At 40.5% G+C, this 19,397-nt stretch overlaps 1 protein-coding gene and 1 long non-coding RNA gene across 7 annotated transcripts in view; one reads left to right on the top strand and one right to left on the bottom strand.

Annotated features, from left to right (window-relative positions):
• The window catches only part of LOC118525213 (uncharacterized), a 127,464-nt gene that overhangs the window by 97,537 nt on the left and 10,530 nt on the right, over nucleotides 1–19,397 (top strand). The window lies entirely within an intron of this gene.
• The window catches only part of CHN1 (chimerin 1), a 192,399-nt gene that overhangs the window by 15,967 nt on the left and 157,035 nt on the right, over nucleotides 1–19,397 (bottom strand). For all 5 annotated transcript variants that reach the window (XM_078071012.1, XM_036075772.2, XM_078071013.1 and 2 more), the window contains one exon: nucleotides 7,461–7,545. In XM_078071012.1, coding sequence (XP_077927138.1) covers nucleotides 7,461–7,545 — 85 coding nt within the window. The remainder of the gene's footprint in view (nucleotides 1–7,460; nucleotides 7,546–19,397) is intronic.

Here is a 19,397-nt window from a genome sequence, read left to right on the forward strand (position 1 = left end):
CTGTACCCCACATCCTGGGGAAGGAGAGGACCACCTCCTAGTTACTGCAGGGTGAGGATGGAAGCCAGGGTTTGCCCAGAAACCCGGTTGAGAAGGAATGCTGCGCCGCATGGAACTATAGGGTACAAGTGGAAGACAAGTTAATGCTCCTGGTCTCAACGGCCCCATTACTGCAGGTCAGCAGGAAGACAGGGCTCCACCCAGACTTGGGCTGAGAGGGTGCTTTTTCTACTACGTGGTAGGGACGGAAGTCCAGGTGCCACCCACAGGCTCAGCCAGGAGGGGTACCACTTTCTTCCTGTGAGGCAGTGCAGAATGACAGGGCTCCACTCACTCCCAGGGGAGAGGCGCACCCTGGGGACTACACGGTGGGGCGAAACCGGGTTCTGCCCATAGACTGCGGCGGCGGCGGCGGCAGCATTGTGCCTTGTTCGTGACGCTCACCTGGAGGACAGCAGGAAGGATGGAACGGTTTGGCTGGCTGGGCTACATTTTCCCAGGGCTTTGGCTAGGAAGAGCAGGCTTTTCTGTGGATTATGTTTTTGTCTGTGCTTGTTGGCACTGATGGGTTGTGAGCTTCTCCCGTGCCCAGGCTGGGGGTACATGGGAGGGAGGAAAAAAGCCAACCCCCAACCACCAGGCAACTTGCTGCTGGGTTCCTTGGGTTGGCCTGCCTGCTTTTCTCCATTTTCAGAGTCTTCTCAAAGTTGACGTATAGATTTTGTACAGGGTCTTTTGTTATTAATATTGTGAAGAATAAAATGAAACCTATTTATTCATCTCATCCAGAACCAGAAGAACTCCTACACAGTATTTTAAATGTATAAAAGCAAAGCTTCATAATTTCAGATTAACGTGTCTCATACTTTAAGTGTGTACAAAGAAGTGACAGATCCAGTTGGAAAGGGCTGTTGGTGACAGCCTATCCCAGTGCCTTTACCTTACAGATAGAGGCAATAAAGCTCCAAGAGGCTAAATGACTTGTTCAGATTACTCAGCCAGAAAGTGCTAGAACTGTGATGTAGCCTTGGCCTCCGGATTCCCAGCTTGTGCTCTTCCCACCAAGTGATGCATGCCACTCTTCACTAGCCGTATATCACACACTCTGAGTTACGGTTTTCAGCCCTGAAGATGAATTTGCTAGTTTCAGCCTCTTATTCAGTAATGTTTATTGTACCCATTATTTGTTGTATATACTTGAGTTTAAAAGATATTGCTATATTTTACTGTTTTATATATATATGATTTGGCAAGGACTTTTTTATATCTGTGTACTTTTATTTAAGTTTTTATTTTAATTCCAGTTAACATACAGTATGAGTTTCACATGTACAATGTAGTGATTCAACACTTCCATACATGACCCTGTGCTCATCACAAGTGTCCTCCCTTATCCCCATCACCTACTTCACCCATCCCCCCACCAAACTCCCCTCTGGTGACCATCAGTTTGTTCTCTATTGGTAACAATCTGTTTCTTGGTTTGTCTCTCTCTTTTCTTCCCCTTGGCTCGTTTATTTCCTAAATTCCACATATGAGTGAAATCACTGGCAAGGACCTTTAAAAAGCAGTGATAGAAGCTACCCATTATATTCTTGTTTTTGTCATATTCTTTCCCTATGTATAAATTCCATATGGAAAACCACTACAAAGCAAACCAGTAAAATTTTGACACAATATCAAAACCTGTGAATGGCACTAGTGGTCTGATATTAATACTAACTTTTTTACTTTCAATAATTGCAGTTACCTACCACTTTAAACATTAGGCTCCTAGGATTATTTGTGACTCAGTGAAAAGTGGGTAAAGTGATGACTGAGCTCAGATTTAGGAATTAAGGAAGACGGAAATGTTTTCTAAACTGATATTCTTTCTTCCATTTGAATAAGATTGAACTATGGGATAACATATTCTGCTCAATTTTAGAAATTTTTGGCAGCATTGGATATGAAGTCCTTCAGACAAAGGATAGGGCAAAGTCATAAAAATAAAGCATCTTTATACCCTTAAGTTCACGGTGCAATATACCAGCCTGAGCTCGCTCTGAAAATCGCTCCTGCAGGGACTAGCCATACATCAATATTTCAGCTTGCCATTAAGACTTTATTTGGTTTTCATACTTATTTATTATCATCATATAACTCCTCTATCGTTCCATTTCTCCCAAGGAAGCTCTATACTATAAACAACAACAAAAGTCCACAGAAGATCGTTTCATTTGTTGCATCTCTTGGTTTAGTAGGTTATTTTTATGCTACAATTGAACCACATTTCCCCCTCCTAATCCTTCAAGTTAATAAGCATGGACTAAACCATATGAAAGGAAAAATGAAAAAGCTCAAATCGCATTTTATTCTGTCCTTTATTAATGTTTCTATTACTTAAACTACTGACTTTAAGCTACTCTCAGATTTCAGATTTCCTGGGGCTTGATTTCCCTAAAAAACATGTTTCATATCTAGAAGGCACAAAAATCTCTCTTTTGAAAAAAAGGTGATATTATTTACATTTTATTGATAGGCTTAAGGGGTAATGTTTTTTTTTTTTTAAGATTTATTTATTTATTTATTAGAGAGAGCGAGCATGAGGCGGGGGGAAGGTCAGAGGGAGAAGCAGACTCCCTGCCGAGCAGGGAGCCCGATGTGGGACTCGATCCCGGGACTCCAGAATCATGACCTGAGCTGAAGGCAGTCACTTAACCAACTGAGCCACCCAGGCGCCCTTAAGGGGTAATGTTAATGTGTGTTTTGAAAGGAAAGATAATTGCTCATTCTTTGAGTGTTCATATTTTATTTTTTTAAAAGATTTTTTTTAAGTACTCTCTATACCCAACGTGGGGCTTGGACTCACAACCCCGAGATCAAGAGTCGCATGCTCTACCAACCACGCCAGCCAGGTGCCCCATGAGTGTTCATATTTTAAATAATTGTGAATGAAAGTTTTATTCTAAAACATATCCTTTAGATGTCCCCCCTCCCTGAACCCCCATCCAGGAAAAGTGGGAATAGCCCAATTCTAATATGTATCAGAAGTCATTACTTTCATAAGCAAAATTAAAAAGAATAACTTGTTCTTTGGGATATTTATGAAAATACTGCTACATGAAACTTCTAAGCAAGTCTAATCAATTTCTCACTGGTAATTTATAAGGACACCTGGGTGGCTCGGTTGGTTAAGCATGTGGCTCTTGGGTTCGGCTCAGGTCATGATCTCAGGGTAGTGAGACTAAGCCCTGTGTGGGGCTCTGTGCTCAGCACCGAGTCTGCTCGAGATTCTCTCTCCCTCTCCTTCCCCCTCTGCACCGCCCCCCATGCTCGCTCGCTCTCTCAAATAAATGAATAAATATGATCTTTAATCAAAAAAAGGACAAACATAACTTTTTAGGTACAATCAAAGCAGTAATTAAAATATTACTTCCACTCCTTCTCTTCAACCTAAAAGCTAAGACCTTGTATACTTTAAGCAATGAATACGCTTTTATTATTAGGAAAAAACTGCTCCCGTTCCCTGGTGTGTGTGTGTGTGTGTATGTGTGTGTGTAAGTAACAGCAATGCTAATGACACACTGGAAAAAGAGTCACTTGAATAGCCAATACCAAGTAGATGTGTGATTTACAATTATTATCTGGCTTAATTCTTAGACTATTCTGGCAAGGCTAACCTGAAAACAACTCAGGGATGCTGGTGGAATAATGGTCTTTTTGGTGGGAGGGGTGTTTGGCAGTCTCCATGATTATGTAACAATAGATTATTTTAACTTACAAACTTACATTTCGTAGAGAAAGGACAAATGGTTTGGGGAAACTATTTTGTCTGAATGAGGCTCCTTTGAACTTTGCTGTTAAAAACTACCTGTTGTGCTCATAAATATTTTGGTCAGAGCCCCACTCCCGAGCTGCAGTTCCATGCCCCCCTGCACCCTCCTTGTACTCTTTCAAGCAGTTTCGAGGGAGGGAGACGTTGGTAGATGAAGAGGATGTTTCATGCCTGCTCCGGAATCTGGTGGCCGGTGTCACAAAGGCCGCGTCCGCACTGACTGGCCCTGCCCCTTTTGGCGGCAGCGAGTTTAGCAGCCGGCCTAGAGCTTGTGGGGCGGAAGGGACAGCTTGCCTCTTACTAGCTGGATTCCGTCTGCTTCCGACAGTAACTCTGCCAGCCTGGTGACTGGAACACCACCCAACACTTCACATGATGTTTAACAACAAAAAGTAGAGGGGGTGGGGAGATACAAAATTGAGGCTTGTGGGAAACGCTCCCTGAAAAATTCCTGACGAGCTCTCTTCTGCCTTGGTGGATTTTGAAACAAGACGGCAGAACGAAGCAAGCTGTCTTAGGATCAACAGCAGATAAACACATCTCCTCTCTGGTAGGCAGCTAGCCTGCCCTCTGCCTTTGGAAGTAGTATGCTGAGTGGCTAGTGGCTAGTGCGCTTAGTTCCCTAGCGGTGCGGGGACAAATGACCACAAACTCCGTCGCTTACAACATTAGGAGTTGATGCCCTAGTTCTGGGGCACAGAAGTCCAAAATCAGTTTCCCTAGGTGGCTATCAAGGTGCTAGCAGGCCCGTGCCCCTTCTGGAGGCTCCAGGGGAGGATGTGTTCCTCTTCCCCCTTCTCCAGCTTCTAGAGGCTGCCCGCCTTCCTCGGCTCCTGGCCCCTTCCACCCTCCCCAAACCCAGTGGTATAGCATCTCCTCCCTTTTCTGACCCCTGCTTCTGTCCCTTTTTTTTTTTCAGACTCTGCCTCTTTCTTGTAGGGACCCCCGTGACTGTGATTATACTGGGTCCACCCCAATAATCGAAGGTAATCTCCCCATCTCAAACCCTTAACTTTAATCACACAGTCCCTTTTGCCATTAAAGGTAACATATTCACAGGTTCCAGGGATTAGCAAGTGGACTTTAGGGAGCCCGTTGTTCAACCTACCAGAGTTCTCTCTCTTTATAGTCTTAATTCTTTGCGTTCTGTTTTAAAGTGGAAGGCTCAAAGGTCAGGATGAGCCATTTCAGATCTAAGTATTCGTTGTCAGAGAATACAGAACTAATTCAAATGCCAACCTTCACATTTAAAAAAATGAGCTGACTTGTTCTTATACATTAATATGGTTCAAATCACATAGAATATAATGCTTTTACGGACAAGGCATAAAAACGGAAAATTTCCTCAAGGCTTTTCTTTCAGTTCCTGCACAGCTGTGCAACAAGCTGCGGGACAGCTGTGGGAGGGGACAGATCACTTTCTCTTTCCTTTTCCCTCATATTATTACTATCATAAAGGTTCCAAAGCATTTCTTTCAAACATGATTTGGGATTGTAGCATATTGTCAAAGATTATCCATACCCGTACCAATTCTCTGCTAACATAGCAAACTCAGAACTCTTATGTAGATGGGCTTCATATTTCAAAACTTAAGTGATACACATCATTACTCCAGTAAAAGAAAAGCTTTTAAGTCAGTGACACAAAGTGTTTAAGAAACTGTTGCAAGGTCTTGGCCGGTCTGGCTGTGTCATAAAGGCAAAACATGCTGATTGAGACCCACATTCCTTAAGCAGGTGATCTGTGCTCTGGAAAGAGCACCCCATTTACCTTTGAAAACCCACAGTGTAGATGGTCTTAACATTACTTTACCAGTACTTGAGGTTCCAATGTGTTCCCCTCCAGTTGAAAGGCTTACGCCCACAGCCTTCTTAATCTCATCCTGACTCGGTAACCACCAGCTGGAGGCTGACCAGATTATCCTCATTTATTCTCCGGACAGAGACTTGCAAATGGGGTTGTCATCCCTCTAGGATGATGGAGGAGTCAGACTGACAATCTGAGCTGAGACACTCTTTGACAGATACCTCTGCACGGTTCAAAGTCAACACATGGGGAATTCTTATCCCTGTGTGTGACAGGGAGGTCCTTGAATGGACTGGGCTAATGATGTATGCCTGGAACCTCATCAGGCCTTAGTGATGCTAAGGGAATAATAACTGAAAGAAGGACTTGGGACATTAATGTGCAATTCATATTGTACCTTTTAAAAAAATGCAGTTTAGAAGTAAGAAAAATCAGACCCTAGAAATTTCTGCACATAATGGGCAACAAAAATATTCCACTAAAAATCATGCCATGGAGTGGGGCGCGGGGGCACCTGGGTGGCTCAGTCCATTGAGTGTCTGACTCTTGATTTCAACTCAGGTCATGATCTCAGGGTCATAAGCTTGAGCCCCGTGTCAGACTCTGCACTTGGCGGGCATAGAGTCTGCTTGAGATTCTGTCTCCCTCCACCCCTCCCCAAATAAATAAATCAATAAAATCTTAAAAAAAAAAATCATGCTGCAGGGGACTTCTGGGGAAGATGGCAGAGCAGGAGGGTCCTTACAGTACACTTAGTGCGATGAGCACTTCGGAATGTGTAGAATTGCTGAATCACTATACTGTACACCTGAAACTACAGGATACGTGTATGCTAATTATACTAGAATTAAAAATTTTTTTAAATCATGCCACAAAAGAAATGTGGGTTTTTAGCGATAAACTTGACAGAATTACTACAGTTACCATTTTGAAATATTTTACTTTTAGTATACATTTTTAAGTGTTAAGCTTCGTGCTAAAAGACATGGAAGAATGTATTTTTTAGTTTTACAATTTAAATAGCAGAAAGAAATGTCTTTGACCAAACACTATAATTTAAATGTTTATTTTTAAGCCTACGTCAGAATTTAGAGTAGTTTGAATAAATGGCCAGTTCTTGGTATAGTTGTTTTATACAAATGAATTTCACATAATGCGAATAACTTATTTTCATAAAGCATTTCAATAAATCCCAGAGTTGGTTATTTCTTTATATGTAAATCTTCAAAGTTTCTAAATTTATAATCTAAAACTACTATGGTCGTATTTTATAAAAAGGATTTGGCATATTCAAGATTTCAAAATGTCACAAACAAAATATTACTGACTAAGTGGTTTTTCAGAATTTGGTAACCATCTTTGAAGATAAATTCACAGATTTTTAAAGCTTCAATTTGATTTTGCAAAAAATGTAGTAAGGACAATCCAGCTTAACAAGTTATCTCTAAAATTCAGTTTCCAAGGCAACAATCATAGGTCCCTGTACACTGCTTTAAAAAAATCATTTTTATAAATTTAGTTACTGTAACATCAAAGGCAAGAGTTAAATATAACTGCCTTACTTTTATCTCCTTTTATCAGACTTTTTGAACAGGCCGACTTCTTTCTTTTTAATGGACTAATACCAGATCCCTAGTCTGCTGCCCACTAAGTACAAGAAGGTTAAGGGCAGATAAACTGCCAATTTCCAAAGTGGCTGTCTGTGAATCTAGCCTACTGCATGTGTGTTAAGGGCAAACCAGGATCCAGCCCATTAGTATATGCATAACAGCAAATCTTATAACTTATTCCTTCTAACTTCGTAACTCAATAAAGCAAAAAGGGAAGAGCTCTTACCTGCACATTTCACTCCCTGAGCAATGAGACCCCACATGAAGTTGGCACAGTATTCACACCAGTGTGGCCCTCTGAATGTATGGACCTGAAAAAGAGTAGTGAGTGACAGAGTGGCCAGAGGGGAAAACACACGGACAAGGAGATTGTTTTCTGTCAAAGCACTGAAATACAAACCATGGTTAGTACTGAAGAGGCGCGGTATGGCTACATTTAGAAAAACCTTGGTTGAGTGGAACTGACAAACAGTTAAAATTTCTGCCAGAGCTCGATTTCCTCTGTTTCATAAATGGTGATACATCAAACCAATATTCTGTGATTTACTTTGCAAAACAATTTCTACAGTGGTTTTCCAACTCGTCCCCTCCAGCTGTAAGCCTCATCTCTGAGTTACACAAATACTGGCATTTTCTGAGTGCTATGGCATGGAGGAGGAGAAGGAGTGGCGGGAGGGTATGTCTGGGTCCCGTCAGGATTTTGTTGGATGACCTACCTTCTGTGACCACAGATGGTGAAGGTGATACTTGGTGACTGGTCACAAGTGAATCATCAGAAAGGGCCAATTTCTGTTCAAAACCATTTGATACTTAATGTGTTAGTTCAGGGAATGAATATATTTTAGAAACTGTAGAAGCTACAGTTAATCAGAAACCCTATTTGAGTGTAGTAATTATGCATGAATCATTCCAGCCTCAAAAACGTTTTACTGCATTTGATTCCTTTATCCCTAAGAAAGGAATCCCCAAAGAGAGGATTCAAACACTAAGATACCTCTAGACTTTTCTGTATAGGAAAGAGAAGCCATTCTAGCTTAACTCAGATGAAAAAGTATTAGTAGAAAAGAGAAGCAAGGAATCCAAACCCCAATATTAAAGAAAAAAAGAAAAAATCTGGAATATTATCATACTTTGAGACTTCTAAGGAAAAAAATTTCTGAGCAAATATTGGCTCTCACCCAAGAAATAAAAAGGGAGAGGGAACCAGGAAGTCACTGGTCTGTGTATCAAGGTACATTTACCTGAGAAAATTTCCTATATGTATGATTTCCTCCTGCAGAAAACAGTGTGAAAATCACAAAGTGTGGCGATTTGGCTCCAACATAAATATCTGCCAAAACAGCTACTGCAAATAATGAGATTCGCCATTAAGATGGTCATTTTTGCTACTGTTCTTTTTATGTATCAAATAGGTAAATGATTTTTAAGATAATATATAACTTATTTTTTCAAACTTAAGATGCTATTGAACACAAGACTTATAATGAATGTAAGATGCATATATTCCATTTAGAAAAACCAAGCCAAGTAAATTATGACAAACCATTGATTATAAGAGAAATCCCAATTCCAGAGATGTTAAAATGAAAAAAAAAAAACAACCCATATTATTAAGATCAATGAGAAAAGGTATGTCAGAATTCAGAATACTAATACTGGCTAAATAAGGCTGTCATGGATAACCTGGTGTTGGTTCCTTCCAAGGAGGTATGTGCTTGTGACTCTGGTCACTGCCAAGGGAGCTTGAGTACAAAATGTGTTGATTTTGAAAAGAAGGCCATAATCTCTTCTGTGTCTTCTATGGAAAAGCATCAGGAATGCAGACACAGTTGCTTCCGGATTGTTATTGATGCTCAGTGCCTGTAAATTGAAAGCATTTCCTAGAGTTTCTAAATTTAGCAGAGCCCAGATCAACATTCAGATAGTCTGTGATGTCTTTGTGTTTGTGTTTCTCTGAGTGAATAAAACTGGATAAAGTATGCAGTCTTGCTTTGCTTTGAGGGGAATGAGTGAAACAGCGCTGACTTGTATAAAAAAAAGTTACGTAATCATGAAATAGCTATAGAAGCATGACGTTAGTTTTAGGGAACGTCTTTGGGATACCCGCTGGCTCAGATGGTGCCAGATCTCGGATACTCCAGTATCACTTGACTTGGTGAGGTTAATAGGAATGGACTAGAAGCATAGACTAGGAAGTAAGTCCCAGTCTTGTACCTGCCAGGTATCGCATGATAAAGGATATTAAAGTTCCAGGTGGGAGAGCAAAAACAGAGTAGATGATGTGAGGTAATTTAAAACCGGGCTCGTGGCAGACAGCACTGCGTACTGAGAGGTTATGACAGAACCAAGTCCCTGCCCCGCCTTCCTAACAGCAGCAGTGAGTGTGGCATCTGGGAAATCTTGGGACGTTTCTTCATCTGACAAATACTGAAGGAAGGATTTGAACGGTCCGAGCAGGCTGGCGCTCTGACCGAAGCATCACATGTGAGATCAGAATGCAATCTCTAGGAAATGGTTATTTATACATTTCCCTCTTGGACGGTGCTTTATAAAGGTGGCCGGAGCCATGTGGGACTGCTGCGTGGTTTTCTCTTTGTTTAAACCACTTGGAAGGTAGCTCATACAGCTCTCCAGGAAACGGTTCTAGAAAGGGGACTGAAGCACCGAAGCTTACTAAACGTCTACTTGTGTAACAGGGTTTAACTGGATTCCCTTTTGAATCTTCATAATTCATAATTCTTACATTTTGTTTTGTGACCTCTATGGCTCGACAATGGACTCTATTTGTAAAAATGGAATATTGTAGCCTTTTTTGTCTTTTTTTATTCCCCTAGAGGACATCAAAACAGAGACTTCATTCAGTGGTCACTTTTATTCATGCATGAACATTTTTTAGGTAATGACAAACACAAAGATAAAAAGGATGCTGGCTCAAGGAATTCACTGTAGGTTTCTCCCATTAAATACAGTGTGAAAATGCTCCAGAGAAAGTGCCTGCAAAGTGCATGGGAAGGTGGGGGAGGGGCACTGTGCAGGCTTAAGATGCACCCCAAGAGATGGGTCAGCCGGGTGACCTGTGGGGCAGGACTGGGGTGTGTGTGTTGGAGGGGGTGCATTAGGAAAATTCCTTGATTGTTCCAAGGAAATCAAAAGGACGTGGCTTGAGCCAAACAGTGGGATGTTTAGAGAGTCATAAGGAAGTTCAGCATGGGCACAGGTGGCGATGACCACATGGCAAGAGCCAAGAGAGACAGACAGGGCCTCTCTTTTCCATGCCTACAGATTCATACTTTGCCCAATGAACAATGCAGGGCCACTGAAGATTTTTAAGGTGAGTGACACAGGCAGGCAAGGCTGGCGGAAGGCAGATTAGGTAGGAGGCTATGTATGGCAGGAGTCCAGGTAACAGATGGTGTGGGCTGGAACTCAGGCAGCGGTGACGGAGGAAGGGGTAAAGGAGTTATGTAGGAGGCAGAATCAACAGGCCTTGGTAACCAACTGAATCAGAGGCACAGGAGAGGGGAAGAGCGCATCAGCAGGGGGAACAAAAGCAGAACAGGTTTCGAAGTGAGGAGGTAGGGGAATGGCAGATTGCAGACTTCTGGGAAAGAGGGGGTAACTAATGGAGTAAAGTTCCTGAAGATGGCAAATGGAGACAGGATCCAGGGCAGAGGGATTAGCTTTGAATAAGAGAATTATTTTCCCCATTCCCTGAGTTGGAAAAAGGGAAGGAGGGGAGCAGATGGCTATCAGGAGTCATGGGGCCTGGAGGCCAGAAGGCTAAGGGAATTCACTATCTAGAGTCTCTGCATTACGATGGAAGTTCAGGTACTAAGCAAATGAGGAGTTTGCGGAAAAGGGGGGATAGGAACTGGAACTGGCCAGAGATTCAGAGAAGGGCTGCTGGACATGAAAGCAAGTTTCTTTCTGGGATGACACTAAAGTCACACAATAAATGTCAAGTGCATTAAAGAAAAAGTAACAAATACTTTATTTTTATTTATTTTAAGATTTTATTTATTTGAGAGAGAGAGACAGAGAAACAGCATGACAGGGGAGAGGGTCAGAGGGAGAAGCAGGCTTCCTGATGAGCCGGGAGCCCGATGTGGGACTCGATCCCAGGACTCTGGGATCATGACCTGAGCCGAAGGCAGTTGTTTAACCAACTGAGCCATCCAGGTGCCCCAACAAATACTTTATAAAAGTGCTTTATCTGAATGTTTTATGTGCAGTTTTACATAATCCGTGATGTTTATATCATATATTTTACCAATTCAGAAAAAGAGATCTTTAAAAATTAATCACACAAATCATGCAACTTCAAGCAGGACAACTGGAGAGCTGCTCCTTCCAGCACGATGGAAATAGGGTGCTGTTCCTGCACACAAAGCTCTAGGGCATGGATACCCGCAGATCATTCTGTTTAATAGATACGGGTATATTCTGAGTACCTGTCTTAAACATGACTAAATCAGAATGTAATGCGCATTCAAAATATAATAACTAAAAGGTCAAAAGTTGCACCTTAGGAAATTTTTCTGCTTAGGAGGATTCTGGGGTGGAATGTGGGAGACAACAGGCTTGGAGCAGTTCTCAAGGGGTCCAGGGCTTGGCCTGAGGCCCCACATTATAACAGATGGCAACTTTTGCCTGGAATGCCCTATAACATAGTAGATACCTTCTTAGGGAGCAGCCGCTGGTCAGCATTTGGGGTTCAGAATTACTGATGTCTTTACAACAAAAACAACTGGCGGACAATCATTAGTGACATTTTCCATAGGATTTTAATTCTAAATGGGTCCAGATTTTTTATGTTTTCAAAAGTTTGTGTTTTACTTTTCCTGTTTCTTATTCTCCAAGGCTGTCATGTCAGCTCTTTGTCCTTCTTCCGTACCCCCTTGTCCCTTTTCCCATTCACTGATTCTTAGATCCAGATGAGGTCATCTCAGAGAACTTGCTAGCACTGGATGTAAATCAAGAACATATGTCATCTGTATTCCTTTTGAAGGCCTTTTAAAAGAAAAACACAAACTTCTGGCTTCTTGTCTGTGTTTCTTTTTCTTTTTTTTTTTATAAAGATTTTTTTTTATTTTTTGACAGAGAGAGATAGAGAGGGAACACAAACAGGGGGAGTGGGAGAGGGAGAAGCAGGCTTCCCGCTGAGCAGGGAGCCCGATGCGGGGCTCCATCCCAGGACCCTGGGATCATGACCTGAGCCGAAGGCAGACCTTAACAACTGAGCCACCCAGGTGCCCCTTCTTGTCTGTGTTTCTTATAGTTGAGGCTGATGGGTAGTGGGGGCAGTGGTCTTCAGATGAATGAGGTGTTAGTATCTTACTTAATTCTATGACATCCACTAATCTTTAGTTAGTGTTTCTTACAGTCTGTTTCTGCTGTACTGTGTGACCTTAGTGACCTATGCTGGCTTTATAAGGTGGGAAACTGACCAGCACTATTTCTTCCTTAGAGTTATCTGAACAAATCACTTGATCAATTTACCCCCCTCCCAAAAAAAGGGATCCCTTTGGGGAGGGTGTTTTGGTAAGATAATCCAAGAGAGCAAGCAGCTTCAGTGTGTAACATTTTCAGGGAGGTCAAGGATGGTCCTGAGAAAAGCAACCTTGTAAACTGGCCACAGGTTTTTTTCTAGGCCACCTCCAAACCTCTGGTACATCTTGACAAATGAAAGCGACAGAGTACACAGCATGAATTATACCTTCATGAACAAAGGGCACTGCAACTAGTTTTAAGGTCCTTTTTTACAACTGGAAAGAAGACAACTTTATTACCATGACATTTGAGATTGCTTTCCACCTGTGAACAACTCCCTTCATGTTAACATCACGGACATCACTGAGGAACAGAGATGAAAGACTGAGTTACTTAACGGATCCCAAAAGTCTATCACAGAGAAGGCGCTGGTCAGAACCAGGCTGAGGACACACAGGGCGGGAAGTGAATGGGTTAGTGAGGGGCCCTTGTGGCACAGGCAGAGGCCAGATGTCTCCCGGGCACTGACCTGGGTAAACACTGAAGCTCTTCGCCACTGGGCCTACTGTGATATCGCCCCAAACCCTGGCTTCTGTAAGAAAGCCAGAACATCTTCTCATCATGCTTCTGACATTCCCATCTTCAGTTTGAATGTCAGTAATAAAAGGAGAGGAAAATAAATCTATGCGTTGGGAAGAGAAAGAAAATTTCAGCCTATCTTCATTGTCCCTTCCAAGCCATGACACTCCCTCTAGAAATAAGCATGAATGCAAACAGCCAAGGAGCAGGCCTGCAAACCGTGCTGCAAATGTAAGCTATACTGGAGGCGATAAAAACATTCGCGGAGGGGCGCCTGGGGGGCTCAGTCAGTTAAGCATTTGCCTCTTGATCTCAGCTCAGGTCTTGACCTCAGGGTTGTGAGTTCAAGCCCCGTGTTGGGCTCCACGCCCAGCATGGAGCCCACTTAAAACGCACACAGACACACACACATTTGGGGAAATGAAATTTTGCTTTGGGGGAAGAGGACTGACATTTGGGAGGCTCTGGTGAGTCAGCTCTGCAGCCTGGTACTGGGTGATGATCCAAATCAAAACGAAAAGCAATGTAGGTAGAGAGGCAGCTGGGCAGGAAAGGTTTTTGCTCCTTTTTTCTCCCCGTTTTTATCTTTCCGGCAACCAGAATGTACTCTTATGTAACAGTTTTAGTCTCACCAAGATGCCTTAATTGCGATCCAAAATATTTGAAGTTTAGAATTTTGGGCCTGATTTGCCACCTCAGTTAATGTATTTTGATTTATACTATTAAGTCATGAGCAAAGAATGCATAATGTTGGCTATGATCATTACCAACAACAAATATATAAAATTGTGTAGGGGTTCCCCACAAAAAGCAGTAGGGAGTAGGTACTCAAAATAGTATCTTTAGTATCAAGGCAATACCGTCTTGTCCTTTTATTAGTTAAATCTAGTCAAAATGACTCGACTAGTGGCTTCAAAATTCTTGAAGATCTCTCACAGTGAGGCTTGGCTACGGTTAAGCCCCCAGCACTGGCATCACGTTAGCCGTGCCTACGCTTCTTGTCCTGATGGAAGGGATGTGGACTGTAGTGCCCGCAGCAGGCAAGGTGGAAGGAGTGCACAAAACACTTGCGGAAATAGTGCCTGAAACTGAAGGAGGGGCACACCTGTCGCCCCATGTGGTGCCCCCAGCAGGCTGAATGGGGGCACTGCATGGAGGCCTGGGCCCACGGGGGAAGGGGCCCAGGCGTGAACAGCTTCTCCAACTCGCCGCTATAGAGGAGGACAGTACAGGCGAAGGCTCGCGGGGGCTCTGCGAGGCTACACTTAACCTCACGACAGTTAACACAGTCAGCAGTACCATTTTGGAGAGGATGACAAATGACAGAAAATCAGGGACCTAAGGTTTCAAGAATGAAAAAACTGTGAGATACATAGAAGTCTGCAAGACATACATTGGCCAGACCATTAATAAATGATGTCTCCTTGAATATGAAAAATAACAGTAGGAAAATGCTGGTTTAATAACTGTCAGACTTTAATACTAGTCTTAATTAGTAGGGCAACTATTAGGGCAATATAATTAGTTCTTCCACATACAAAATATTATAAAAATGGTTTATTGATTGGTCTATAAAATGACACCTTAAGTAAACATGTACAGACAAATAAGGGATTCTTACCAATTCCACACTCATACAGTCTATTTCCCCCAATTCTCTGCAGGCCTTATTCAGAGAGTTTACATTTCTTTATGGCTTGCTTCATGATCCACCTTTCTCTACCCCACCTCCCAAATGAACACTATCTCGGTGAGGGAGAAATATCTCTAAAACTACAGCTGAGTTAACTGGGGTGTAGACCAGGTGAACTTAGAATCACACACAACCATATTCATGCTAGAGCACACACACGCAGTGTCTTGGGTCTGTGTTCTGTTCTCAGCTGCCAGAGTAGCTCCTGACACAGAGCCATCAATTTGGAACCTAGGAATCAGGCAGTAGTTTCAAAGTTCAAGAACTTTGAAACAGCAAAGTTTTCCAGGGATTCCATTTATTTATTTACTTTTATTAAGTTACAAGGTACAGACTGTATAGTAAATAATATAAAAATAGATATGAAAAAATAAATAAAACCAGTAATTTAAAAATACTTTGTTTCAAAATATGAGTGTTTAAAGTATTAGAAAACCCATGATTTTAATGTTTAGACTTCTTTAAGTTTCAGAAGCAAATTTCTTCCCCCCCTCCCCCCCACAGGAGCTTTAATGAGAACTTTACCTTTAAACTGAATCATGGTTGAAGTTTAACACTGTCAAATGCCATAACCTAAAACACTTCACGTTGAAAGTTTAATTACTTGGATTAATAAGTTTGCATTCAAGTATCAGTCATAAAAAATCAACACAGTGAATCAGTACTTCAAAATATCAATCTCCTAAAGTTGTGTTATGAAGGTATGATAGGAAAATGAATGAATCATACTTGGATGTGCAATAAAAACCACTGTACAATCCATAGCTGATTGACAGATAATCTCTATACACACATTATAGCCAGGTAAACTGAATACCAAGAGACAACCCTCAGACCAATCCACATAATCTTATGATCCACAATTCCTTGAAGCCAATATTGTACTAATGTATAGTTCCACATAACCAGGTTTCAATTTCTCTTTGGCTTAGTTGTAAGAATGTCATCTGAAGTTTACTGTTAGCATACATTATGAATGGAAGTGTTTCTATAATATACCAGGAAAAAGGTTAGAATAAAATGCACAAGAAATTATTAAACTACGTAGCTAAAACCCTTTTTAAAGCTCTAGTGAAAGAGATTCAGATTTTCTCTACTTTCTTTTATTTCACTGATTGCTGCTCTTATCTTTAATATTTCCTTCCATTACTTGGTTTAATTACATCTTTTTCTAGTTTTAGGTGGAAGCTTAACTCATTGATTTAAGACTTTCTTTCCTAAAATAAGCATTTAGTGGTAAAGATTTCACCATAAGCACTATTTTAGCTGTATTCCACAAATTTTGATATGTTGGTAGTTTTCTTTTTATTCAGTTCAAAGTATTTTCTAATGTCTTCTTTAATCCACGAGTTATTTAGCAGTAAGTTGTTTAATTTCTAAATGTGTGGGAAATTTTTCAGGCATGTGTTATTTTGAATTTAATTCTGTTGTGGTACAAGGATATGCTTTGTATGATTTCAGTCCATTTACATTTACTGACACTTGTTTTCTGGGCCAGAATACTGTCTATCTTGGTTAATGTTCCATGTTCACTTGAATAGTACATGCGTTCTGTTGCTGAGTAGAATACTTCTATAAATATCAATTAGGCCAAACTGGTTGACACTATTGTTCAAGTCTTCCATCTCATTATTAATGTTCTATTTGTCCGTTCTGTCACTGAGAAACAAGTGTGGAAATCTCCATCAACAATTGCAGATCTATTTCACTTTTTAGTTGTTGCTTTATGTATTTTGAACCTCTGTTATTAGGTGAATATAAATTTTAAATTATGTTCTCTTGATGAATTGTACCTTCGCTACTCCCATTAATATTCCTTGTTCTGAAAACCACTATATTTTATATAGCCACTCTATTTTTCTTTGAATTATTGTCTCCATGGCATATCTTTTTCTTTGGACTTCTCTGGGTCTTTATATTTAAAGTGGGTTTCTGTGGATAGCATATAGTTGGATCTTGCTTTTTTATCCAATCTGACAACCTTTGCCTTTTAGTGGAGTGTTTGGGTCGTTTCCATTTAAGGTAACTATCAATACGATTGGGTTTAAAATCTGCCATCTTGGTTTTGTTTTCTATATACTTTGTTTGCTCTTTTGTTCCTTTTTCTCTCTTCTTCCATACTTTTGAATAAATTGCATATTTTTATGAATCCCTTTTGTCTCCTATTAGCTTATAACTATTTTATACCACTTCATGTATAGTGTAAGAATCTTATGACGGTATGCTTCCTTCACCCTGTACATTATGCTAGTGTTGTCATATACTTGTATAAACTATGTAATATTACTATTTTTTTGCTTTAGTCAGTTAAATATTCACTAAAATGAAAGAAAAAAACATTTTATTTTTTAATTTTTATTTTTTTTAAGATTTTTTATTTATTTATTTGACAGAGAGAGACACAGCGAGAGAGGGAACACAAGCAGGGGGAATGGGAGAGGGAGAAGCAGGCTTCCCGCTGAGCAGGGAGCCCGATGCGGGGCTCGATCCCAGGACCCTGGGATCATGACCTGAGCTGAAGGCAGACACTTAATGACTGAGCCACCCAGGCGCCCAGAAAAAAACATCTTTTAGATTTATCCACATGTTTACCATTTCTGGCATTCTTTATTCTTTTGTATAGATCTAAATTTCCATCTGGTATTATTTTCCTTTTGTCTGAAGAACTTCCTTTAACATTCTTGTAGTATAGGTCTCCTGGTGATGAATTCACTCAGCTTTTTTTTGTTTAAAAAAAATACTTTTTGTCTTCATTTTTGAAAGGCTTTTTTTTTAGTTGTCGTTGAGTACTTTGAAGATGTCACTCTGTTGTCTTGCATAGTTTCTGATGAGAACTCTGTTGTATTTTTCATCTCTATGTAAAATGTATTCTCTTCCCCTTCTCCCCCTCTGCCTTTTAAAAAACTTTCTACAATGTGTGAGTGTACCAGTGACAAAGAAAAATGTTTCTTCCTTTGACATATTTTCCTTACACTGAAATAAACTTTATAGATGTTAATAAAGAAAACTGTAAAAATCAATTCTCCTCTTTTAAAAAAAGTGTACATTGTGTTTCTGTGCATGAGTGCACATTTAAGATCCTATAAAGCCATAAAATTATAAACACATTCCAAAGCTGGAATATGAAAATAAAATTCAAGAGAAACTGATAGATGTTTAATTTCTGGATCCTAAATATGTCCTCTACACATTCTGATGTCGTATGTGAGGGATGAACAACTTCCTTCCAGGCTGAGGTAAAGTACCACTTTAGGAATAAAATTTTTCTTTCCCATAACCTGGTTTTCTCCTCTCTGGCTACTCCTAAGATTTTCTCTTTAGTACTGGTTTTTAGCCATTTGATTATGATATGCCATGGGGTTTTCTTCATATATATATATATATTTTTCTATTTGTAGCTCATTGTACTTCTTGGATCTGTGGGTTTTCATCAAAATTACAAATTTTTTGATCATTAGATCTTCAAATAATTGTACTGTTCCCTGGCCCCTCACCATTGCTCCTTCTGACTCCAATTACACTTTTAAGCTAGATTGCTTGATACTGTCCCCCACTGGTCACTGATGCTATGTTAATTTTTTTTTTTTAACCTTTCTGCCCTTCATTTTGGATGTTTTCTATAGTTGTGTCTTCTGGTTCACAAATCTTTCCTTCTTTGATGCCTAATATGCCGTTAATATTACGCAATGTATTTTTCATTACTTTTTAAGATTTTAAAGATTTTATTTTTAAATAATCTCTACACCCAACATGGGGCTCACAACCCTGAGATCAAGAGTTGCATGCTCCACTGACTGACCCAGCCAGGTGCCCCCATTTCAGATATATTTTCAATCTCTAGAGATTCCACTTAGGTTATTTCAAATAGCTTCAATTTCTTTCCTCACTGCAGCCTTTAGTCTATTGCTAATTTAGTCATGCTACCAAGATGATATCCTTTTGAGGACTTTTAAACAATGCCTCAATATATTATCACATTTTTCTACTCCTACTGGAGGGCAAAAACTATTCTCAACCCTGAGTGAATTTCAGTAATTGTTCAGCCTATTGCTTTCTGGTGTGTGTGCTTTTTTTTAATAGGCTCCATTCATGCATACATAGATAAGTACTTGCTCTAAGAGTCAAGAAGACCACTGTGCACATCCCCAGAGCTCTGTGTACAGCTCCGTCCCCACAGGGACACTGCCCTACAAATTTTAGCTGCTTTGCCTCATCAAACTCCAATCTCTATGTCTTCAACTCAGCCAGACCAATGGATTCTCTTTAGATTCTCCCTCCATGTGTTGTGGCCAAGAAACTGCCTCCAAGCAGTAAATGAAAACAATCTTAAGACTCCTCTTATTGTATTCCTTTTTTTCCAGGTATCACAATACTGTACTACCTGTTCAATATCTGAATGTG

The sequence above is a fragment of the Halichoerus grypus genome, chromosome 4, assembly GCF_964656455.1.
Source record: "Halichoerus grypus chromosome 4, mHalGry1.hap1.1, whole genome shotgun sequence".
NCBI classification, from domain to species: domain Eukaryota; kingdom Metazoa; phylum Chordata; class Mammalia; order Carnivora; family Phocidae; genus Halichoerus; species Halichoerus grypus.